Genomic DNA, 21,281 nt, shown 5'->3' on the forward strand with positions numbered 1-21,281 from the left:
GAATTTGAAGAGTGATGCCACTCATGGTAGTGAACAACAGAGGATAACATTTCACATTAATGCTTTAATTAAAGCTGATTTGGGAGGTGCTTATATTGTGCATTAAATAAGTTTTTAGCAATGTATTCAACGCCTACAGTTGCAGTCCTGTAGCAATGTTGATTATTTACTTTTATTATGCTACTACTGTTATAGAATTATTGTTGTTAGTCGTGCTATTATTATTTTTGTTGTTGTTTTATGAAATACAAAACATTACAAAATAAAGGTTTGGGTAAATAATCTAAATAGATTTTGTTGTTTTTCTGAATAGCACAAATGTTCTCTATGTTCAAAAAGTACTCAAAACGTCCACTCCTGCTGCTGATTCCATCAATACCATAGCTAAATTTCTGAACTCATGTTGTCAATGGTAGGCTATGGAATGCAGGGAAATTGAAGTATTATTATTAAGGTTGTAGCCTAAGGGCTCGTTTATACTTAACGCTCAGAACGCGTACGCGCACGCATCATGGCTGCCACGAGTTCCCAGTGTTCATTTGACACGTCCTCTGAGCAGGTCCTCAGAAATTAACTATATTCACCTTGCGATGAGCTGATGCCCCGTCCAGGGATTGTTTCTGCCTTGTGCCCAATGCTTGCTAGAATGGACACATCCCTGGATTGATGGATTTAATCATTAAACATCCTTTTCAGAGATACTGCGGTAAGGTGTAATTGGAATTTAATGGATGTTCCAGGCAATTCACAACCCAGGGAAGCTGAACCTGTTCTCACCATGATAATATCTCAACTGCCACCTGGTGGATTCTTCCAGATTTACATAAAGTACACTCACAAGTATAAACAGTAAAACGCTTGCGTAGCAGGAGCGTCCACTGGAGCATGCATAACGTTGTGTGAAATATAAACCTGGCCTAACAGTGGTGAAGTGTGCCCAGGGTCGGTGGTGGTTCATGGTTCTAGAAGTAATTGTTTTTCACCTCAGACTTGGTGGATGTACTGTAGGAGCTTTCAGGTGGAAACCAGTGCAGCTGCAGAGTGTTTAATGGGGAAATTGGTTGATAGCTCATTCACGTGTGGACGCAGTCAGCACAGACATTCGTCATTAACGCTCCATAGGTCATTAGTGAAGGCACCTGCAAGGGATTAAAGGGGTCAGAACAGTACAGAAAGGAAGAAAACTAAAGGAAAGAAAGCTCAAAGTTAAGGCAAAAAATGAGTACCTTGATTATGAAAAAATAATTTTGACTTGGAAAAATAAGATTTTCCTTTAAAATGTCTTTATCATTTTAGAATTAGATATGTATGTGACAAACCTCCATCATTGCTTTAAAAGGTCAAAATCTTAAAGTCTTTTAATTTACCAAGGTAAAATGACAAAATACTCCCAACATTTTTTCCTATCGAGAAATTTAATGTTTGAATTAACACATATTTTAATTGAATAAACATCTTTTAGTACTTGTTAATTAATTCTTCCTGTTTAATGAATAATTTTCTGACCTTAGAAGTTGACATCAAATTAAATATCTTCCCACAATATGTCTACTTGGCATTTCAGCATGATAAATGAAAAACGTCAATGCAGAGTTAGCTGCTCTTTTACATTTAAGGTAAGTATTTTGAATGTTAGCATACACCAACAGATGCAGAATTAGAGTTTATTTTTTTTTCCCCCCCAGCTTCATCAGAATCTCCAGCAGGTTCAGATCAGAGTCAATCCCGTGAGCAAATCCTGCAGACTCTGAGTGACTTAGCCGGTTCCTTTCAGGAAATGGCAGACCGTTGCTTACTTGTGCTTCATTTGGAGGTTAGGTATGTACTGCAGATCCTATTAAGTAAAAACGTCAAGGTGATTCTCTGGCATTTTTTTTAATAAACCAACCTAAATATGATAATGTAATTAAAAGGTGTTTAAGTTCTTAAGATTTCTGAAAAGCTGTCTCCCAGTGAACTGCATTTATTGATAATATTAAACATCACAGCAGTAAAAAATAAAAAGCTTAGCTCACTCTGTGATATCTGGCTTACCCTATAATCATTTTAAAGCTATCCTGCTACTGGGGATTCAAGCAGCATGTGTGCTTTATGCAATTTGATTAAAAAAATATATTATAGATCATTGCACAAATTCTCTAGTTGAGGCCATGATCCTAATTTCACAGTAATAACTTCATAATGTAAACTTAGTGAATACAGACATCAGCTCACGCTGCTGTTTATGAAAATTGAGGTGAATTGACTAAAATAGTTGAAAGACAAACACAGGAATGGAAAGCTCAATTGCAAAGGAAGGAGCTAGAAGCTACAGGGAGGAAGGGCATCCAGGGGTATCATGGAAGGGGATACATGGTGGGCACCAGTAGAGCAGAAGGGCTTGTCGTTCTTTCTGCTTTTGTTTCACTACTTTAATCACACAAAAAATTCTAGAAGAGTTAACAGAAAGTGCATTTACAAGCTTAGTTACTGGTATATAACATGGCCTATCAAAAGAGGGAGAACTTAGTAACACCACATTAACACAAACAGATAGCAGTTCCCACTTGTGAAGTCATCACGTTTTCCTTGTTTCTCAGACTTTAATATATCTGTAGCTTTTACAGACACAATGTAAAAAAGATGTCAGAACAAGAGTAACAGCATTTCATTCACACTACACAACAACAGCAACATTCTTAGTGTAGTATGATGTTATTATAACCACTTTTATTTGTGGTTTGCATTTTACAAAGAATTAAAAAAAAGACAGTAATAATTGTTTTAGTATAGTGTTTGCTAAATATGTTGTGAATCAGAGCATATTTTTCTTTCAAGGTGTTCTGTTTTTTTCCTTGTAATTACAGAGTAGCAATAAATGATTGTAAAATGCAAAAGATGTGATTTGTTATAAAATACTACAATAGTAAAGGTGTGAGCTCTTATCAGTTATTTAACTTCTTATTCATCCTTTACCTACTGTATTCTCTAATTTTTTGTAGAGTACACTGCTTTCATTATCTTATCCCACTAGCAAAACAAGGAAACTATGCCATTGTCGCCAATGTTGAAAGTATGGACTATGATCCGCTGGTGGTGAAACTAAATAAGGATATCAGTGCCATAGAAGAAGCTATGAGTGCCAGTCTGCAGCAGCACAAGTTTCAGTACATCTTTGAAGGTGTGATTTTTTTTAATACAAATTTTCAGTATTTTTTAAGTATACTACATTTTTGACAAGTTTCATTGACTTGGGGAATCATATTTTTTCTTAAAAATAAACACAGATCTAAAGAATATAAAACTAAAGACAGAAAAAAAGTCAACCATCATAGTGCTATTATTAATGCTGTCATCCATGTTGCAAACATATAAGAGCTAGTCAGTATTCCATAACTGCAACTACTACTATGAATACAAGCAGTAACCTTTTGTGACCTTTCACTGTGCTAATTTGTAGTTTCTTGCCTCTTTTTCTTCATTACTATAAGAAACTCCTTTCATCCATACCAGTTGTTACTGTCTCAACAGAATGTTTCCTTTCTCTTTCATGTAAAGAAGAGAACACAACTACTACCCAAACACATGGAAACTTTTACTTATTTGTCCGTATTTTTACATTATTTGTATCAATGTAAAATTACTAGTTAAATAAACAAAAGCAAAAAGGGATCTTTTGGCTGCATCTAATTAAATATAATGTACTTTTTTGGCCATTTTGTTACAATGAGGAAACTTAAGAACATCCAATATACAGTAGATAAGAAACTAAACATAACTGATTTTAACATTAGTAGTAATGAAATTGTACATTGACAATTTGATACTTCTTTAAAATTTGAAACTAACTGCTTACAAATACACTATGTGAAGCTCATGCATTACTTTAACTCAGAAGTGCGACAGAAAAAATATAGTGAGCAAGCCATTCAGCCCAACAAAGCTTGCCGTTCCTATCCACTTACTTCTTCTAAAACAACATCAAGTCGAGTTTTGAAAGTCCCTAAAGTCCTACTGTCTACCACACTACTTGGTAGCTTATTCCAAGTGTCTGAAATTCTTTGTGTAAAGAAAAACTTCCTGATATTTGTGATAAATTTACCCTTAACTAGTTTCCAACTGTGTCCGTGTTCTTGATCTACTGTACTAATTTCCTTCATAATTTTAAACATTTTAATGATGTTTCATCTTAAATCTTCTTTTGCTTAAACTGAAAAGACTCAGCTCTATTTATCTATCCTCATAATTCATTGCCTGTCGCACTGGAATTAGCCTAGTTGTTCTTCTCTGGATTTTTTCTAGTGCTGCTCCATCCTTTTTTGTAGCCTGGAGACCAAAACTGCACACCGTACTTCAGAGGAGGCCTCACCAGTGCATTATAAAGCTTGAGCATAACCTCCTTGGACTTGTAATCCACACATCGTGTTATATAACCTAACATTATTTTAGCCTTCTTAATGGCTTCTGAACACTGTCTGAAAGTTGATAGCATAGGGTTGACTCCTAAATCCTTCTCATAAGGTGTACTTTCAATTTTCATACCTTCCATTGTGCATTCAAACTTAACATTTTTACTTCCTGCATTTACTTACATTAAATTTCATCTGCCACACATCTGCCCAAGCCTGTCTGCTGTCCAAGTCTCTCTGTAATGATGTAATGGATTCCATATTATCTGCCAATCTAGCTAGGTTGGTGTCATCTGCAAACTTAACCAGCTTGTTACTTATATTCCTATCCACATTATTTATATATATTAAAAATAGCAGCATCCCTGTCACTGTCCCCTTTGGGACACCTCCCTTAACATCAGCCAGTTCTGATAAGGTTCCTTGCACCATCACCCCCTGCTTCCTGTGTCTGAGCCAGTTCTGCACCCATCTAAAAACATCACCCTGAACTCCCACTTCTTTTAGTTTGATGCCCAACCTCTCATGTGGCACCATCTCAAATGCTTTCTGAAACTCAACATAAATAATATCACATGTACCACTTTGATCATATCCTTTTGTTGCTTCCTCATAGAATTCCAGCATGTTGGTAACACAAGACCTCCCTCTTCTGAACCCATGCTGACTGCTCAGAAAAACTCCTGTTCCTGTGATGTGTTGCTCAATCCTATCATTATTAATTTACCTGTGGTGCATGCTAAGCTAACTGGACTATATAGTTGCTTGGATCTGCCTGATCACCTTTTTTATATAACAGGATAATATTTGCTATTTTCCAGTCTCTTGGAGTTTCCCCAGTGAGCAATGACTTCCTAAAATTATGCAGCAAGGGTTTATATGTGTACTCGCTAATCTGTTTGATTTCAGCCTAACTGATCTGAGCAGTACTTCTCCCTCTATGACTTCCAAATCACTCAGTACCTCCTTAATGGCCCCTTTTACTGCCAGGAGGTTATCCACTTCCTTTGAGTTTAGAGCATCTGTTATTTCACTATATATTTTTAAATTTTCCTTTACTATTCTTGATGCACTTCACTTACTCCTTGACTGATCTTTTACTCCCAAAATAGTGAAGGAATCTCTTTGGGTCATCTTTCACTTTATCTGCTATGTTCCGCTCTAACTGCCTTTTAGCCTTCTTAACACTAGAATCCCTGAAGCCTACGAAAAAAGTCGTAATGCCGGGCCACTCTACAATCCTTCGCACCTCTTCTTCAGCGTCTTTGTTTTGCAAATGTGTCTAAATCAGCACAAGCAGCCTGCTATCCCATCCCCCACCGACACAGCTGAAGTTCTCCCAGCTCAAATCTGTTTATCTGGGTGTGAGTTGTCTACAATTGTATAAAGTAAATGATATATCGTCATTTGGAATACATACATTTCATGTGTGTTCCGTGTCTACAACGATCTGGGTAAATGTAGGATGACAGGAAGCGCGAGGCAAGAAATATTGAACACATAACCAAAGCAGAAACTTTTTTCAAGTTACTGTAATAACAAAATGCTGACAGGAAGTGTATAATGTGTGAAGACTGAAGTCCAAATGTCAAATAAACACTTTCACAAAAGGTATAACAAAACAAGTGCACTTTTATTTAAGAAAATAACCAAAGAAAAAGAAATTGTTCAATTTATATTTTTCTGTCAATGAGTTAACACCCCATGATCCATTATCAACAGCTTCGCTGGTACAAAGATAAGAACTGCTGCCTCGTAATCTTTGGACTTTTCCCCATCTGCTTAAAATTTGCCTTGCCAAAGTTAAACTTAACAGTTTTAGTCTTGCCATCCTCACTCTTCCAAAACATTGAGAACTGTATTATATAGGGTCACTTGACTCTAAGTGGTTCATTCACCTGTATACCCTCAATTCTGTCCTGATTGTTACAAAATACTAAATCTAGACAGGTTTCACCCTGCCTTGATACTTTAACATACACTGTTAAAAAATATTCACTGATAATGTCTAAAAACTCCTGCTCTTGTGCATTTGCAAGGTTATCCAAGTTAACATTTGGGTAGTCCCCCATGACTAGAATACCCTCTGTAAACCTGCATTTTTAATATTTCCAAAAAGATGTGCATGAAATTATTGTCTGCATTGGGTGGTCTATAACACACTCCTAAAATAAGGCCTCTTTCTCTAATACTTTCCAGACTAAGCCACATGTCCTCAGTAAGATGGGACTCATCGTCCAACTGAAGAGGACTGGCATTTAAATTCTTTTTGACATAAACAGCAACCCCACCTCCTTTTCTTTTCTGTTTATCCTTCCTAAAAATATGTACCTCTCTACATTATACTTATCCCCATCTTTGTTATTTAGACAAGGTTTCCTTTATTACTTTAGTATCAAAATTATACTCCGCTACATACAACTTCAACTCACTTTATTTTTGATACTTCTAGCATTAAGACAAGCTATTTTTAATGTTTTACTCAATGTAATCTGTATATAAATGTTTGATTAGAATTTTTGTTCCTTCATGTACAGTTCTAAATCTAGCCTGTCCTAAACTCCCTGTCCCCTAATAAACTAGTTTAAAAAATCCTCGACTAACCTACAGATACACTACCTTATATATCGGTGCCCCTCCAGTTCAGATATAACCTGTCGCAGCGGAACAGGTCCCATCTGTACAAAAGGAATCCAAATGCCTTATAAACCCCTACTACACTACACCAAGATTTGAGCCACATGTTAAGCCTTATAATCTCCTCAGTCTTACCTGGACTGGTGCATGGCACATGCAGAACTTCAGAGAAGTCTACCTTGTCAGTTCTGCTACTCAGCCTGGCACCAAACTCTTTAAATTTGGATTGCAGAACTGACAGACTAGCCTTATGTATGTCATTTGATCCAACATGGACAATGACAACTGGATCTACCCCCATTCTGGCCAAGAGCCTATCAACCCTTTCAGAGAGCTCTCCCGCTTGTGGGCCTGGAAGGCAACACACCATGCAAGACTCTCTGCCTCTGGAGCAAACCTGCGCTTAAGTACCCCTAATGATTGAGTCCACAGTTATCACTATCTTTATCTTTCTGGTTTTGAGGTGGCCCACAGGGGCTCCTCATGCCTGCCTATCACCTCGGGAGGACCTAAATACAGTTTGACTTTTGTAATTCAGGGGTTGATGCCCCTGGGCAATGCACACCATTTGTTTGACCGTGACCCACCTATCTGGGCTGGAATCTCCTAGCACACCACCTTAAGCATGCACACTGTCTATCTTAAGGACACTCTTGGGCCAGGTCTGCCACTTCTCTACTACAGTGCAAGCTAGCAGACTCCTCCTCCTCCTCAAGTTCAGTGACCCTGAGCTACAGGTGCTGGATCAGATGGCATCTACTGCAGATGTTGCCCTCATAGAAGACTGGCTCCTCCAAGTCATCCTCTATAAAGTCCAACATCCAACAGGATTTGCAGTGGTATGATTTGATCAAATATACAGTATTATAATATTAAGTATAAATATATATAAATTTCTAAGTACCTGTATATTATAATATTATTCTATATAATAATTATTATTCTATAAAATTAAAAAGTGCCATAGAAAATTTATGAATGTTTCTTGTTTGAATCTAGGTTTAGGCCACTTAATTTCCTGCATTCTGATCAATGGTGCCCAATATTTCAAGAGGATTAGTGAGTCTGGAATTAAAAAAATGTGTCGAAATATCTTTGTCCTTCAGCAGAATTTAACCAACATCACAATGTCCCGAGAAGCAGACCTTGATTTTGCAAGGTATGTGTATTTAACTTATTTTGATATTATATGTTACACGTTTTTTTTCTCTGCTTTTACAATGAAAATTGACATTAGCATTAACACAAGTGGTAAAGAATTTGTGACATCCAAACAATTTTGTGATTATTTATATACTACTGTATATTGTACAGACCAGACTGTTAACTACAGTGTAGTTTTGGGCTGATCCCTCACCTTTCTCATGATCATCCTCACCCCATGAGGCAAGATCTTGCATGGAGCTCCACACCAAGGGTGATTGATGGTCATTTTTATATTTCTTCCATTTCCGAATAATCGCACCAACAGTTGTCACCTTCTCGCCAAGCTTCTTGCTGAAGGTCTTGTAGCCCATTCCAGCCTTTTGCAAGTCTATAGTTGTGCCCCTGATATTCTTTGACAGCTCTTTGGTCTTGTCCATGGTGGTAGAGAGGTGGGAATGGAAGAAATTAATTCTGTGGACAAGTGTGTTTTATTCACATAATGAGTTGAGGTCAGGAGTATCTGTAATTGATTGATTGATTGACTGATTGATTGTATGTGGCACACAGCCAATCTGTGGGAGCTAGAATTCTGGCTGGGTTGTAGGGGATACAAATACTTATATAACTCAATGACATGCAAATCAATTTATAACATTTTTTTTCCTGAATTTTTGGTTGATATTCTGTCTCTCTCAATTAAAATGAAACTACCGTAAAAGTTAGAGACAGTTCATTTCTTTGTAAGTGAGCAAACTTACAAATTCAGCAGTGGATCAAATAATTATTTCCCTCACTGTATATACAGTACACATTCCATTCCTTTTATATTAGAAATTACTGTAAAATGTCACAAGTCTGTTATTATATGTGTATTTTATTTAGTCTGTTTATTTTAAATTTTATATGTTTTGTAAATGTTCAATATGAACACTTAAGAAGACATCACTGTGGCAAGTAGAGCGAACGTAAAAAAGACTGGATCATCAAAGTCTAACAATAGAAATTTCTATTACCAAATAAAAGAAACACACCTCAGACACTTCTTTGAGTTTATCTCTTCTGGTTTTTTTTGTTCCCTTTTTAATATGTTGAGGTGCAGTAGTTTGTTCATTTACCCTTCAAAATATCCCTCACCTCCTTTAAAAACTTGCCTGCTCTGTGTAATACTCGGATCACTACACAGACCTAACAAACTGGACTGTTTAAATGCACCTCAAATGGTTAGTGTCAGGCCTCACCCATGACTCAGGTCAAGGAACTGTTAAAAACAAAAGCTGCAATAAACAGATTCCCTTTTAACAGCATATGCTTTCATGGCAAGTTCTCAACATAACTTAATTTAAATATATCAGACCAAAAAGTACCTACATGGTTGGCCATGTTGGTAATGTGCTGGCCTTGCTTAGCCCATAGTATCTAACATAAGTAAAAATGTTCCTCTATTCTAGTCTCCCACTGCAGTTTTCTTGACCCAGGATTCCTTGTAAGGCCACTCCCACACACTACATATAATAGTTAATACTATGTTTTTGTGCCCAGGTTGCTACTTCATCTTTTGAAAAGGTTGTCTTCCTAGAGAGGTATTCTTTTTGTATAGGGCTCTCTTCTACCCTTAGCCATCTTTCTAATCTACTTTATTCCATATTGTAAACATTATTAATAGACATTTTTCATGACTCCCTTTGCAGTCTTTTCAGAATTTTTTCTTCATCTAATAAAAAGAATCCAAGAGGCTTAGACAATAACGAATAACCTTCAGTATAAATCAATATTTTTATGACATGGACAACAGTAACGAGAATACAAAGCATATGTTATAGAAATGTAAACCCTTTCTTTTCTATGCGTGTTAGTGAGTTGTTTGCAAAATTAGGTTTACTTCTCAAATGCTAACTTCATCAGCTATCAGTCTATTTACCTTTATGTCCTAAACTTTAAACTAAATGTCTTTAAAGTAAACTTGCTGACTGAAGTTTTTGTTTTCCTTTACTCTGTTATCAAGTGGCCATAGTTCAACAGTTAATTACTGAACAGTAGTGTTGATTGATGAAATTCACCAAAGCGTTTTTTACAGAGAATATGCTGTGTTCGCCAGTGACCTTGTTTTCCAAATATTTTCCTGGAAACATCTTGTGCATCCAGCTTATGCAATCATTTTTTCCCACCACTCAATAGTGATTTGCAATAATTGGTCCAGGATAATTGGCAGTCATTTTCTTTGCCGTCGGGGACAAGCTCCTTCAAAGCTTGTTTAGGAGTGTCTACCCTGTGAAGAAGAGATATGCTCTTACCTTTATTGAAAATGTTAATTATAATGTGGGCAATATTGCGGAAATCATGTATTATTGTGGAATATTGAAATTGCTGTAAATAGTAAAATATTAAATGTTTCTGAAACTTTTGTGTACAACATATTATGGTCAAAACCCATTTGTTGTATGTACTATATTCATATTAATTGTTTTAAATACATTTTTCAAATATTATTCTAGAGAGTAATTATTCACAAGTGTATTGTGCAGCTGCATTCCCCATCCTAATTTAAAATTGTCCCATTTTTTCAGCCTTTTAACGTATATGATAGTATCTACATTAGCTGCAATTGTTCAGAGAGCACCCATCATACTGTAGTTTATGTGGGGAAAAACAGCACAGAATTCTGACAAGTGATATTCTCATTACCACTGAAATTGAATATTTATGCAGTGTCCAGTATCTTTTATGATTTTCAGCTCCAGTAGCTTTATCTAAGACATACTGGATGTAAAATACATATGCATTAATACCCCAAAAAGTGATGGGATGACATGAAGGAGAATTTACAGATTCTTAAGTAAAATTTGAGAATTCTTATCATTTCATGTGGAAGGCAATCTGAATACTGTTGTATACATATCTTTCAGAATAAATCATGGAGAAAGAGTGATGATCTAAATAATGTTGTCATTTATGAATTTCTCTACTACTGTTGCAGAATTTAGAAACACTCTACATTTTGGCTTACATCTGTTATATCATTACAAGATAAATTGGGACTCTGATCACAGTATGAATTTTTTGTTTTTAATCTCAAGCAGAAATAATGATTTGCTAGTTCTTTTAAAGTATGACCTTACATTACAATGTTGTATACACATGGGGAGACTGATTGATGATCTTAGTATGCAGTTCTAAAATAAAAACAAAAGACATTGTTTTCCCCAGTGGATTACAAGACTCTTTTTGCAATAAAGAATGATTGAATATCTCTAAACAGATTAGCTTTTTGACCTTCACTGCCTGAGCACATCATAATAAGATTGCACTAGGTGAGTCAAGCATTACAAGAAGGCTCATTATGAAAGTCAACCATTATTAACAGCAGTTGTCAAAATATGTACTGTGTACAGTCTTGTAAATCAGAAATTAAAGCCTTATTAAAATGTTTTGTTTTGTATTTGCAGGTGTGGATATGGGTTGTTTTCCTATTGCTAAGCTCATTAATGTTTTTTATTTTTTTTTTTTATAATATTTGGTTCCATCATACTATCTTTATGTCCATTTTTGAACCTGATTAAATCAGGTGCTAGCAAGGGCCCAATCCTGGATTTGGCTTCAGTCTATGCCACAGCACACTCACATACAAACTCATACTAAGCCAGTTTAAAGTCACCAGTAGACCTAACTTGCATGTCTTAATGGATTTTAAAAAAAATGGAATACTTGGAGAAAAAAGCCAAATGCACAAAAAGAGAATGTGCAGGTTCCACACAGGCAGTGGCCTGAAATAGGAGGTGAACTCAGCAACTGGGACGGTAGTGCTAACCACTGCTACATTTTGCCATCCTCTCTTTTAAGGTTGTAATTTCACCATAGATTAACTTTAGTTATCAAATTTTCACTTGTATTTTCCATCAGCGTCATCACCTAACTTTACAATCCCATGTAATATGATGCTATTTAAACAGCTTGGCTTAGCAGCAAAGTTGTTGGAATTAGTGTTGACCATAATGTATCTAAGTTAAACCGTTTCCACTAACCTAACTAGCTGTGTGAAAATTACATAACTTGTCTAGATCCAGATTTAGACATATGTAAACAGATATGTCATTTTCATTTGTATGTTAAATTCTGATATAAACGTCATGTAAAATAATGTTTTAAACCATTGGATCATGTTCATATTAAAACATTTATTGAATAAAGTTAAAAACCCTAATTTCTCCTAACAGATTTACTGCAAAGACCTGAAATACTGATCAGGACAATATCCTTTCAAGCTGTTGAAGAGGGCAAATAATATTTTTTTATGCTTTTAATTCCCTTACCACCCCCAACAAACACACACACTCTCTCTCGCAAATCTAATCAGTACATTTAAATACTATGTGTGGAGGTCAATTTAAAGTCCTGACTCAGTACCTGAAATGTTACCATAGAGATGCTGACTGAAGCAACCATTAATGGATTCAATATTCTACAAGTATCAAATTGGGAAAAAATAAAATGCTGACAGTGTTCTTTAAAATGGGATAGCTTTCATTGTCTGTCTGGTTTATGCTTCATAAATCTGCTATGCACTCATTAGACACAGTCATATAAAAGAAGGTCCAATTAAGATGTCATTGAGGAGTTTGCACATGCACACATTACTTGGATCACTGAAGAAAGTCTTTGAAATGTCATTTTCCTGGCTTTATGTTTAGCTTACAAATTCAACAGGGCAAGAGTATTCTCTTCTTTAAGTATGGATTAGTTGCAGGTACTGTCCTGGGCTATAATGATACAGCATAGATGACAATTTTATACAACATATCTTTTATCATCATATTGATGTTTAAAGGTTATTTAAAAAAATGTAGATTTTGCACAGATAATGAAGAAGCCTAATTAATATCCCAGTTCAGATTTGTGTTCACTATAGCCAATATAAACACAAATAATAGGTTGTGGACACCAGCTGATCCCAGATCCATTCAGGCTGATCAGCTTACTAATTTACAAGCATGAATATTAAGTTACTGAATAAAGTTAGTGCAACTGTTATAAAAAAAAGTATCAAGTTCAAGTATAGACTTTGTTATTTTAAACTTACTAAAATTAATTTAAAACATAGTCTTTAGAGAAACAGGAAATACCATATTTTAATTATAAGCAGAGATAAAAAATGAATGTTATTTTCTTGACTGAACACATTAAGAATGTAAAAATAGTATTACATTTGTATGTATTATATTCTATTCTGTTAAAACAAATATTAACATCTAGTGTGGAAGATAATGTTCATTTGTATTGATGGATATTCAGAATGACTAATTTGCTTGTATAGAACTGAAAAGATTTTGTGAGATCAGTGCAACACATACTACAGGGTGGCCCATATTTATGTATATAATTGAAAAGGTTTTATTGTCAGGAAACTACCAATGTTATTATCAAGTAACATAATTGGAACATGAGATTAAGAACCTTAAATGTTTTTTATCCCCTGTTCTCCAATGGCATGGTCCACCAATGCGCCTTCAAGATGAAGATGAAGAGCAACGTTGTCACAGGTGGCTTGGCATATCTGTACTGGTATACTCTGAAATTCTTCTGTGATAGCTGCACATAGCTCAGCCACATTGTGGATGCAATGTTGCCTTTTAGGTAACCCCACAGGAAAAAGTCAGGTGGGGTCAAATTAGGAGTCTGAGCTGGCCATTCCACAAGCCCGCGTCAGCCGATCCAGCATTGTGGGAATGTTTCGTTCAATCACTACTGCACTGGTACAGCGTAGTGTGGCAGTGCCCCATCTTGCTGCCACCACAGGTTATCAATGTCCGGTCATTGTTACTCCCATTCTCAGGCTACATAGTGATGCCATTTTCGTTACTTTTGCGCAGTAGTTTAAATGCTACAGCCTGTGAAACGTCATATACATAAATATGAGCGACCCTGTATATCTAGCTGTAAGTGATTGTTCCTCAAATGCAAGAGCTGTTCTTTCTTAAATCTTTCATATTACAATGGTAGTTCTGCAGTAAAATACATCAGTGTAACATGCACTTCTTGGAAAGAATCAGCTCACACTTTTCTTTGTTTAAGATGACAATGCATTGCTTGCTAAGCACACAATTAGGTGACATTGATTTTCTGTATGCTTGTGCTTTTCAATTTTAGCTTGGAACTTATACAGAAGTTGACAGGTACTCATCCAACTATATCAGTATAAGAAATGTGTGAAATGTATCATCTACGATAATATCTTAATTGTTGTTTTAACAATGTACAAGCTGAAATTATCGAGTATGTCACTTGCCTTGCAAAAAAACAATCAGAAACACACCTTGAAAGTCCACGCATTCACTGTCTCATTTAACCTAACAGGATAGACATGGTCAGAACATTACAAGTGAAGATAGAATAGCTAGCTAACTGAGTGAGCAAATAGTGCCAGGAGTTAACTAGCCTCGCAATCTACCTTGTTAGATTTAATTGCAAGACGTGGATCATCCTCACTCATGTGGAGATGGTTTGGATTTGAAAAGACTGATGTTGCTTAAAAGATGTCAGTCTGCAAACTCTATGTCAGAAATTGTTTACCATTAAAAGATCGCTCAACATCTAACTTGTTTTACCATTTACAAAGTGAAATTTATCTAGTATGGAGCCCTGTAGCTGTCTGGCAAAAAAAAAAAAATCCATTTGAACAAATGACGTAATTTATTCAAACAGATTATTTTTATTTCCTTAAGAAGCATATGCCTATCTGGGGCATTTTATTTTGCAAGCCGTCTTCGCTGGTGGGGTTGCAGAGATCCCTGCCTCCTTCTCACCCCGCCGTGAGGGAGTAAAAAAGAAAAAAAAAGCCTTTTAGCAGCAATTTAAAAAAAAAAAACAGGAATTCAGAGAAGGTGACTCTCTGCACACTGCCACTGAAAAAGAGATCAAGAGCTACCTGATGATACCTGAGGTGAAAAGTGATGTAAATCCACTTAAGTGGTGGAAAACACAAGAAGTACATTTCCCCAATTTAGGGAAACAAGCAAAAAAAGTGCCTGTGCATCCCTGACACAAGCAGCCTTTCTTAGAGGGCTTACAGCTTCAGAGGAAATGTTGTAACATGTAACCGTGCTGCTCTAAAGCCAGACACTGTGAATAGACTGGTGTTTCTGTCACACAACTTGAAGTTTCTGCAGTAGAATTTTACAATTGTTTAATTTTTTGTGATGTCCTTGTGCAATATTGGACAGAAAGTAAATTATATAAAAATGTCATAGTTTTTTTTTTTTTTTTGTATCTGTGTGCAGTATATGACAGAAATTGTTTACAAATACTGTTTTTTTTTCTTGTGCAATGTTTTACAGAATTTTGTAGTACTGTAGTACAGTATATTAGATTTTTGTTCTTGCTTGTATGCTGCACAATTCACCTTTCAGCAGACAGTGTATGTTTATCCAGACTGTAATATTCATGCCATGTATGTCAGTTAGGATTAGTATTTTATTCCCTTTGGATTCATATCTTGTTTACATAAGGGTAAGTGAATGTTTAAAATGTTGTCACTATAATAACTTTGTTGGTCTTTGTGAAATGGTTTACTCATACTTGCACTGTTTGATCTCAGTAATACTTTGACTGGCGATTATAATGTTTTGTGTTATTTTACTTCCGTTTTAAGTAAGTAAATAAGACCTGTTTTCCTTAACTATTGTTTCCATTAATCTCATTATTAAGCTACAATTGATATCCTATTATCAAGACCAAGCTAGATCAATAGGACTTTTACAAACACATTTTTAAAAGATGAAAAATATTGTCTAATTATCGTTATCATCAATGTCCCAGAAAATATCGAGATACATTTTTTTGTCAATATCACACACCCCTAATATCAGTATGCTATAGCAAAACTATGAAAGTTGTTTTAGACTTTCTTTACTTTGGCAGTCACCTGTCTATGACTAACACTTCATCAGTTGCACCAGCACTTCTCTCAGGAAACTATGTTGTTGAGTCTTCAAAAGCCATGACCCCACAAGAACTGGGGTCACTAATTCAACACGCCTAACTCCATTCACCACAGATGTAAATATCCTACTGCTTGTTGAGCCAAGGTCAAAAGAAGCAGCTCAAAGACATTTTCATAGCCTACCATGCAAAAGGCCATTACAGCATCACTAGCTGAGAGCACATAAGAGCTGAACATTCCCTATGGCACCACAATGTTCATCAACTGCATCTACTGTGAGGTAAACAAAATGTGGGAATGGAAAGCAACAGAGGAAAAACCAGAAATGATGAAGTCCCTCCCAGATAGAATCTCTTATCCCCTCTGTCCTAGGATATACAGATAACTTTAAGAGATATCACTGTCTTTTCAAGTGTTAGTTGAGAGAGGGTTCCAGCCAAAAAGAGGAAGAGAAACTCATTAGTACAACATATATCTGGTGTGTGCAGTGCAATGGTTAGTATTGGTGACTCACAGCCTGTAGTCATGGATTCATATTCAGGCCAAGTGACTGTGTTGTGTTAACACATTCTTCCTATATAAGTATGAGTCTTTTTATAGTATTTGGGATTCCTCTGACAAGTTGTGCATTAGGTATTTTTAAGTTAGCTTTGTTCATGTGCCCTGCAATGGACATATTTCCTATCCAGAGTTTATTTCTGCCTTATATAGTGGTGGTGTGACATTCATGGTCCAATACTATATTGGGAAAAGAGAGTTCATAGAGACAAATATACCTGGGTGCCCCACTCAACTACACAAGTTTTTGAATTAACTGTCAAGGGAGGGCCTCTAGTCATACCTTTCTTATGCACAAGATTGACTCTTCTACTTCTACTTCTTTGACCTGCTCTGTTACTTTAAAACCATGTTCAACAGAGCTTCATTGTGTCTTATTAGTCTAAGGAGACATTACACCCCTGTCCCAAAACAGCTAAAAAGCTAAGTGTATGCTTTTACATTTCACTATCTAGCTAAAAGTTTCACAGCAACAGTTCTCCGAGCAGCTCCTGCAAAAATCATAGGCCATTCTAGGACAATTCACAATGTTGGAATATGCTTTTAGGCTTTTCTTAAATCATAAATCTCAGCCTTGAGTTCTAGTCACACATTTTAGCAGCGAATATGACAATGTGGAACTATAAAATGTATTTCAGTACATCACTTTTTGTTACTAAAATAATAAATAACTACTTAAGATGCTGTAAACAAATAAATAATTGTCATGTTTTTCACCTTTTCTTTTACAGGCAGTATTACGAGATGCTGTATAACACAGCAGATGAGCTGCTGCACCTAGTTGTGGACCAGGGTGTAAAATACACTGAACTGGAGTACATTAATGCATTAAGCCTCCTTCACCGCAGCCAGACTGGAGTTGGAGACCAGACTGTGCAAAATATGCGTCTTCAACGTCTAAAAGAGATTATTTGTGAACAGGCTGCTATTAAGCAGGCTACAAAGGACAAAAAAATAACGACTGTCTGAACACCCTCTGTAACTTGTTGTTTATTTGCCAACACTTCAGAAAGTCAAAATGTTTAGAATTGTTTTCACCTATATGTTAAAAACTTAAGGTTAATTTGTCATTTTACTTTAAAAACAAAGAAATCATAGGCAACTTGTTAGTGTAAATGCATCTCAAGCAAAAAAACAGCCCTGCTTAAATGCATTCTTATAAAGATCTTTGGGCCATTTGGAGATGTTTTATGGACATTCTGTTTGGCATTTAAGACCCATGAGCTTTCGAGTAATAAATTCTCATTCATTTTTCAGGACTCTTAAAATACCAAATGTGTGCTCAGAATAGAAATGACTGAAAGACTGTAAGTCTTAGCTTTGAGAAATTAAAAAGCTGAGTAAAGGGAGAAACTCATTTTATGCCAACTAATTTTCTTTTTACATAACAGAATGATGGCATATTTCCCTCTTTGAATAATGTAAGAATCTGCAGTCTTTTTTGCCATGTAAATGTCATATAATTATAAAAGTGCTAAAGCAATGTCTCTTTTGGTATTATGCCATTTTACGACATATTTACTTTGTAGCGCCACTTGCTTAATTAAAAACACTAAAGAAATAACATATTAAAAGATGGCATCGAAATCTAGGTGTTTATTTTCATACTTAATACCTTGGTAATGCTTTTCTAGTATGAACCCATTCAATAATATGGTGTCTCTTTAGTATGATTGTAGATATGTTACTGACATGATTTTTATGTTTGTTTGCATTTATGATAAAATTATTTACATAATGACAAGAATACCACTAAGGGAAACGGGTGTAAAGAAAAATACAGATGCACACTAAGACTAAACAGTTCCTTTTGAAATAGACCCACCAGTAAAAACTTTAGATATTTCTTTTTATTTTTTGTGATTTACATTTTATTGGAAAAACCTTTTTAAGGTGACCTAGCATTGTATTATTTTCGAGGTGGACCCTTCCTGTAGTGGCTAAAATTAAATTGTTGCTAAATACTATATACACTTTTTAAAAAATAACTGCACATATACTGTATAAAAAATGAAATGGGTGGCTTATTAATGTGAGTTTTACATTTTATTGGAAAAACCTTTTTAAGGTGACCTAGCATTGTATTATTTTCAAGGTGGACCCTTCCTGTAGTAGCTAAAATTAAATTGTTGCTAAATGCTATATACACTTTTTAAAAAATAACTGCACATATACGGTATAAAAAAATGAAATGGGTGGCTTATTAATGTGTGTTGCAGCTTAAGTCAATTTCTCAATGAAGAATGGTAATGAAATCAATGCATCACAGTCTTTCATTTTGCAGCATTTAGGTATTGATTTGAAAACATAATAACAATTTGGTCGATACTTCAAATTTTCATCCTTTCTTACCATTCCAGAGAAAACACTCATACAGCGATGTCTGCTACACCTTTATGAATCTTGATAATTACTCTAGTTGTGACCTTTGTGTAGTTTTAATGGTTGAATTTGAAGATGCCTCTATTTTTTTCCTTTGATAATGCATGCCTGCTATTTAAAAAAAGGTAGCTAGTATATATTCAGTAGAACTAAACAAAAGCTGTGAGCTGAGCTACATGCAGTATATTTTTGATCAAGAATGCTACAGCAGAAATGGGCTTAATGTGCTGAAAAGAGTGATATTCAGTTGGTGAAATTCCTTTATAATAAATGTTTTATTTGGAAACTCTTTCCAAATCCGCTGTTGTTTTTGTCTTTATTTAACTAAAGTCATTTGGCCTAACTGCCCACTTAATTACATTAAAATATTTGTATTTAAATGTATGTAATATAAATTGCACTTTTTCATGTAGTAGACTGTATCTTAATTTATACTCCTATTTTAAAAGCATGTATTTCCTAAAATAATATAAAATCTAAACTATTGTATGCCATGTTTTAAATAAGTAATCAAGCAAGTAAATACTACAATAATTAAAGTAAACTTTTAGGTTCAGGTCAATCTGAAAGAATAAGATTCTAACATTTAAATGTCCTGAGTGCAAGTACATGTAAATATGTTAACCCCCCAACCCAAGTACATGGTCAGTGTACTTTATAACTGTTTAGTATGCAACTACCTTTAGTTGGCAATGACTAACAAAGATTCTTGAATATTTCTAGACAAGCTTTAAGTGTGCATTCTACAGTATCACTGCAACCCATATGGTTCAGTTCTTTTTTGTTTAGTGCATTTAACACATTTCTAGATAGAGTTCAAATAAAACGCAAAGAAATATTCATTAAAAACATGCAATTTCATTAATTTTTTGAAACCGCTTACAAAATCAGTAGGGCCGCAACCATCAGTCACCATGACATCACAGGTGTGACACCCATGCAAAAACCTATTCTTGTTTGTAAACCTACATACAAATGGACACTATTTGACACTACACGCATGTTCTTAATGTGTTTTTCCCAGGTACTCTGGTTACTTCCCACATCCCAAAAGCATGTGTATTAAATTGATAGTCAACTCTTAATTGTGTTTATGATTGTTCGCATATGTGTGTGACTAAGCAAATGTGTGAGTGTGTGTGAATTGTCATGGACTGGTAATATATAAAGTGTTAGGTCATTTCTTGCAATCAAAGTCTCTTAGCATACTATGGTCTTGCACTAGAATAGTACATATGGATAAGGAAAGAAATTCACAAATTATACTCCATAAATACTGGGACAGCAAAAGCAATATTGCTGTTTCTGGTTTATTGTGGATGTGCTCTTCCCTAATATTTAAGTTTTCACTTAACTGCTTTTGAATACAGCAAAAATGCTAATTTTGACAAGACAAACTGCATATCTGTAGTAATTTGGGACTAAGTTATTGGATCTCTTAAAATTGGTAATGTAAGTATTATAAATACTCACTATTTCATATGTAGTGTATACATACAGTACCCCTAGTCTGTTATTTAGAATCATCTTCAAAATACCAAAGATATGTTTAAGATAGATTTAAAGCGGCTACTTGTATTGAATGTGACTACTATACAACTGTAGCTTACCAGTTATAGGCTATTCTCTGCATGAAAACAGTTTATGGATTAGTGGGCTCAAAGGTGGACAGCAAGAATTATACCAGCAAACAGATGGGCCACAGCTAGGCAAGTCACATAAGAATTAAATATTGATATGTAGAGTGTCACTTCTGAATCCATGGTAAAACATTCATGAACAACTGATCCAGCATCTTATAGAATCCATGCCCATAATAGTCAGTGCTGTTCTGAACGCCAAAAGGTGCACCTAATAAACAGGCAACTAACAGTGTTTAAATCTAAAACAGAATACAAGGATGTGACCCAAACCATAGGGGTGATGTTGCAGGATGGAATGTACTATTATAATTAGAGATTAATATTGTAATGACATTAATATTTGCTTACGTTACGTGGCTTTTTTACAAGATTATTATATAATAAGTTAGAAGCAACTAATGATATGTGTCAATGCTTATTCAGAGATTTTTCAATGATAGAAATACTCATGTGAAGCTTCTACATAAGGCTAAGCAGGCATTTGATAGCACAGTGGAGCATGATTTTATTTTATTCTTAGGATGGTGTTCTTCCTGCCAGTTATATATTGAGAGGTCCGTAGCAAACAGCAGAAACATGATTTGGCAGCAAAAA

At 35.2% G+C, this 21,281-nt stretch overlaps 1 protein-coding gene across 2 annotated transcripts in view; it reads left to right on the forward strand.

Moving 5' to 3' along the window:
* Nucleotides 1-19,339, forward strand: part of exoc4 (exocyst complex component 4) — a 447,737-nt gene extending 428,398 nt beyond the window's left edge. For both annotated transcript variants that reach the window (XM_028814392.2, XM_028814398.2), the window contains exons 15-18: nucleotides 1,686-1,818; nucleotides 2,982-3,160; nucleotides 8,025-8,184; nucleotides 17,394-19,339. In XM_028814392.2, the coding sequence (XP_028670225.1) occupies nucleotides 1,686-1,818; nucleotides 2,982-3,160; nucleotides 8,025-8,184; nucleotides 17,394-17,631 (710 nt within the window). In that variant the 3' untranslated portion in view covers nucleotides 17,632-19,339. The remainder of the gene's footprint in view (nucleotides 1-1,685; nucleotides 1,819-2,981; nucleotides 3,161-8,024; nucleotides 8,185-17,393) is intronic.
* The last annotated feature ends 1,942 nt before the right edge of the window (nucleotides 19,340-21,281 follow it).

Source organism: Erpetoichthys calabaricus, chromosome 1 (assembly GCF_900747795.2).
Source record: "Erpetoichthys calabaricus chromosome 1, fErpCal1.3, whole genome shotgun sequence".
Classification (NCBI taxonomy): Eukaryota; Metazoa; Chordata; class Cladistia; order Polypteriformes; family Polypteridae; genus Erpetoichthys; species Erpetoichthys calabaricus.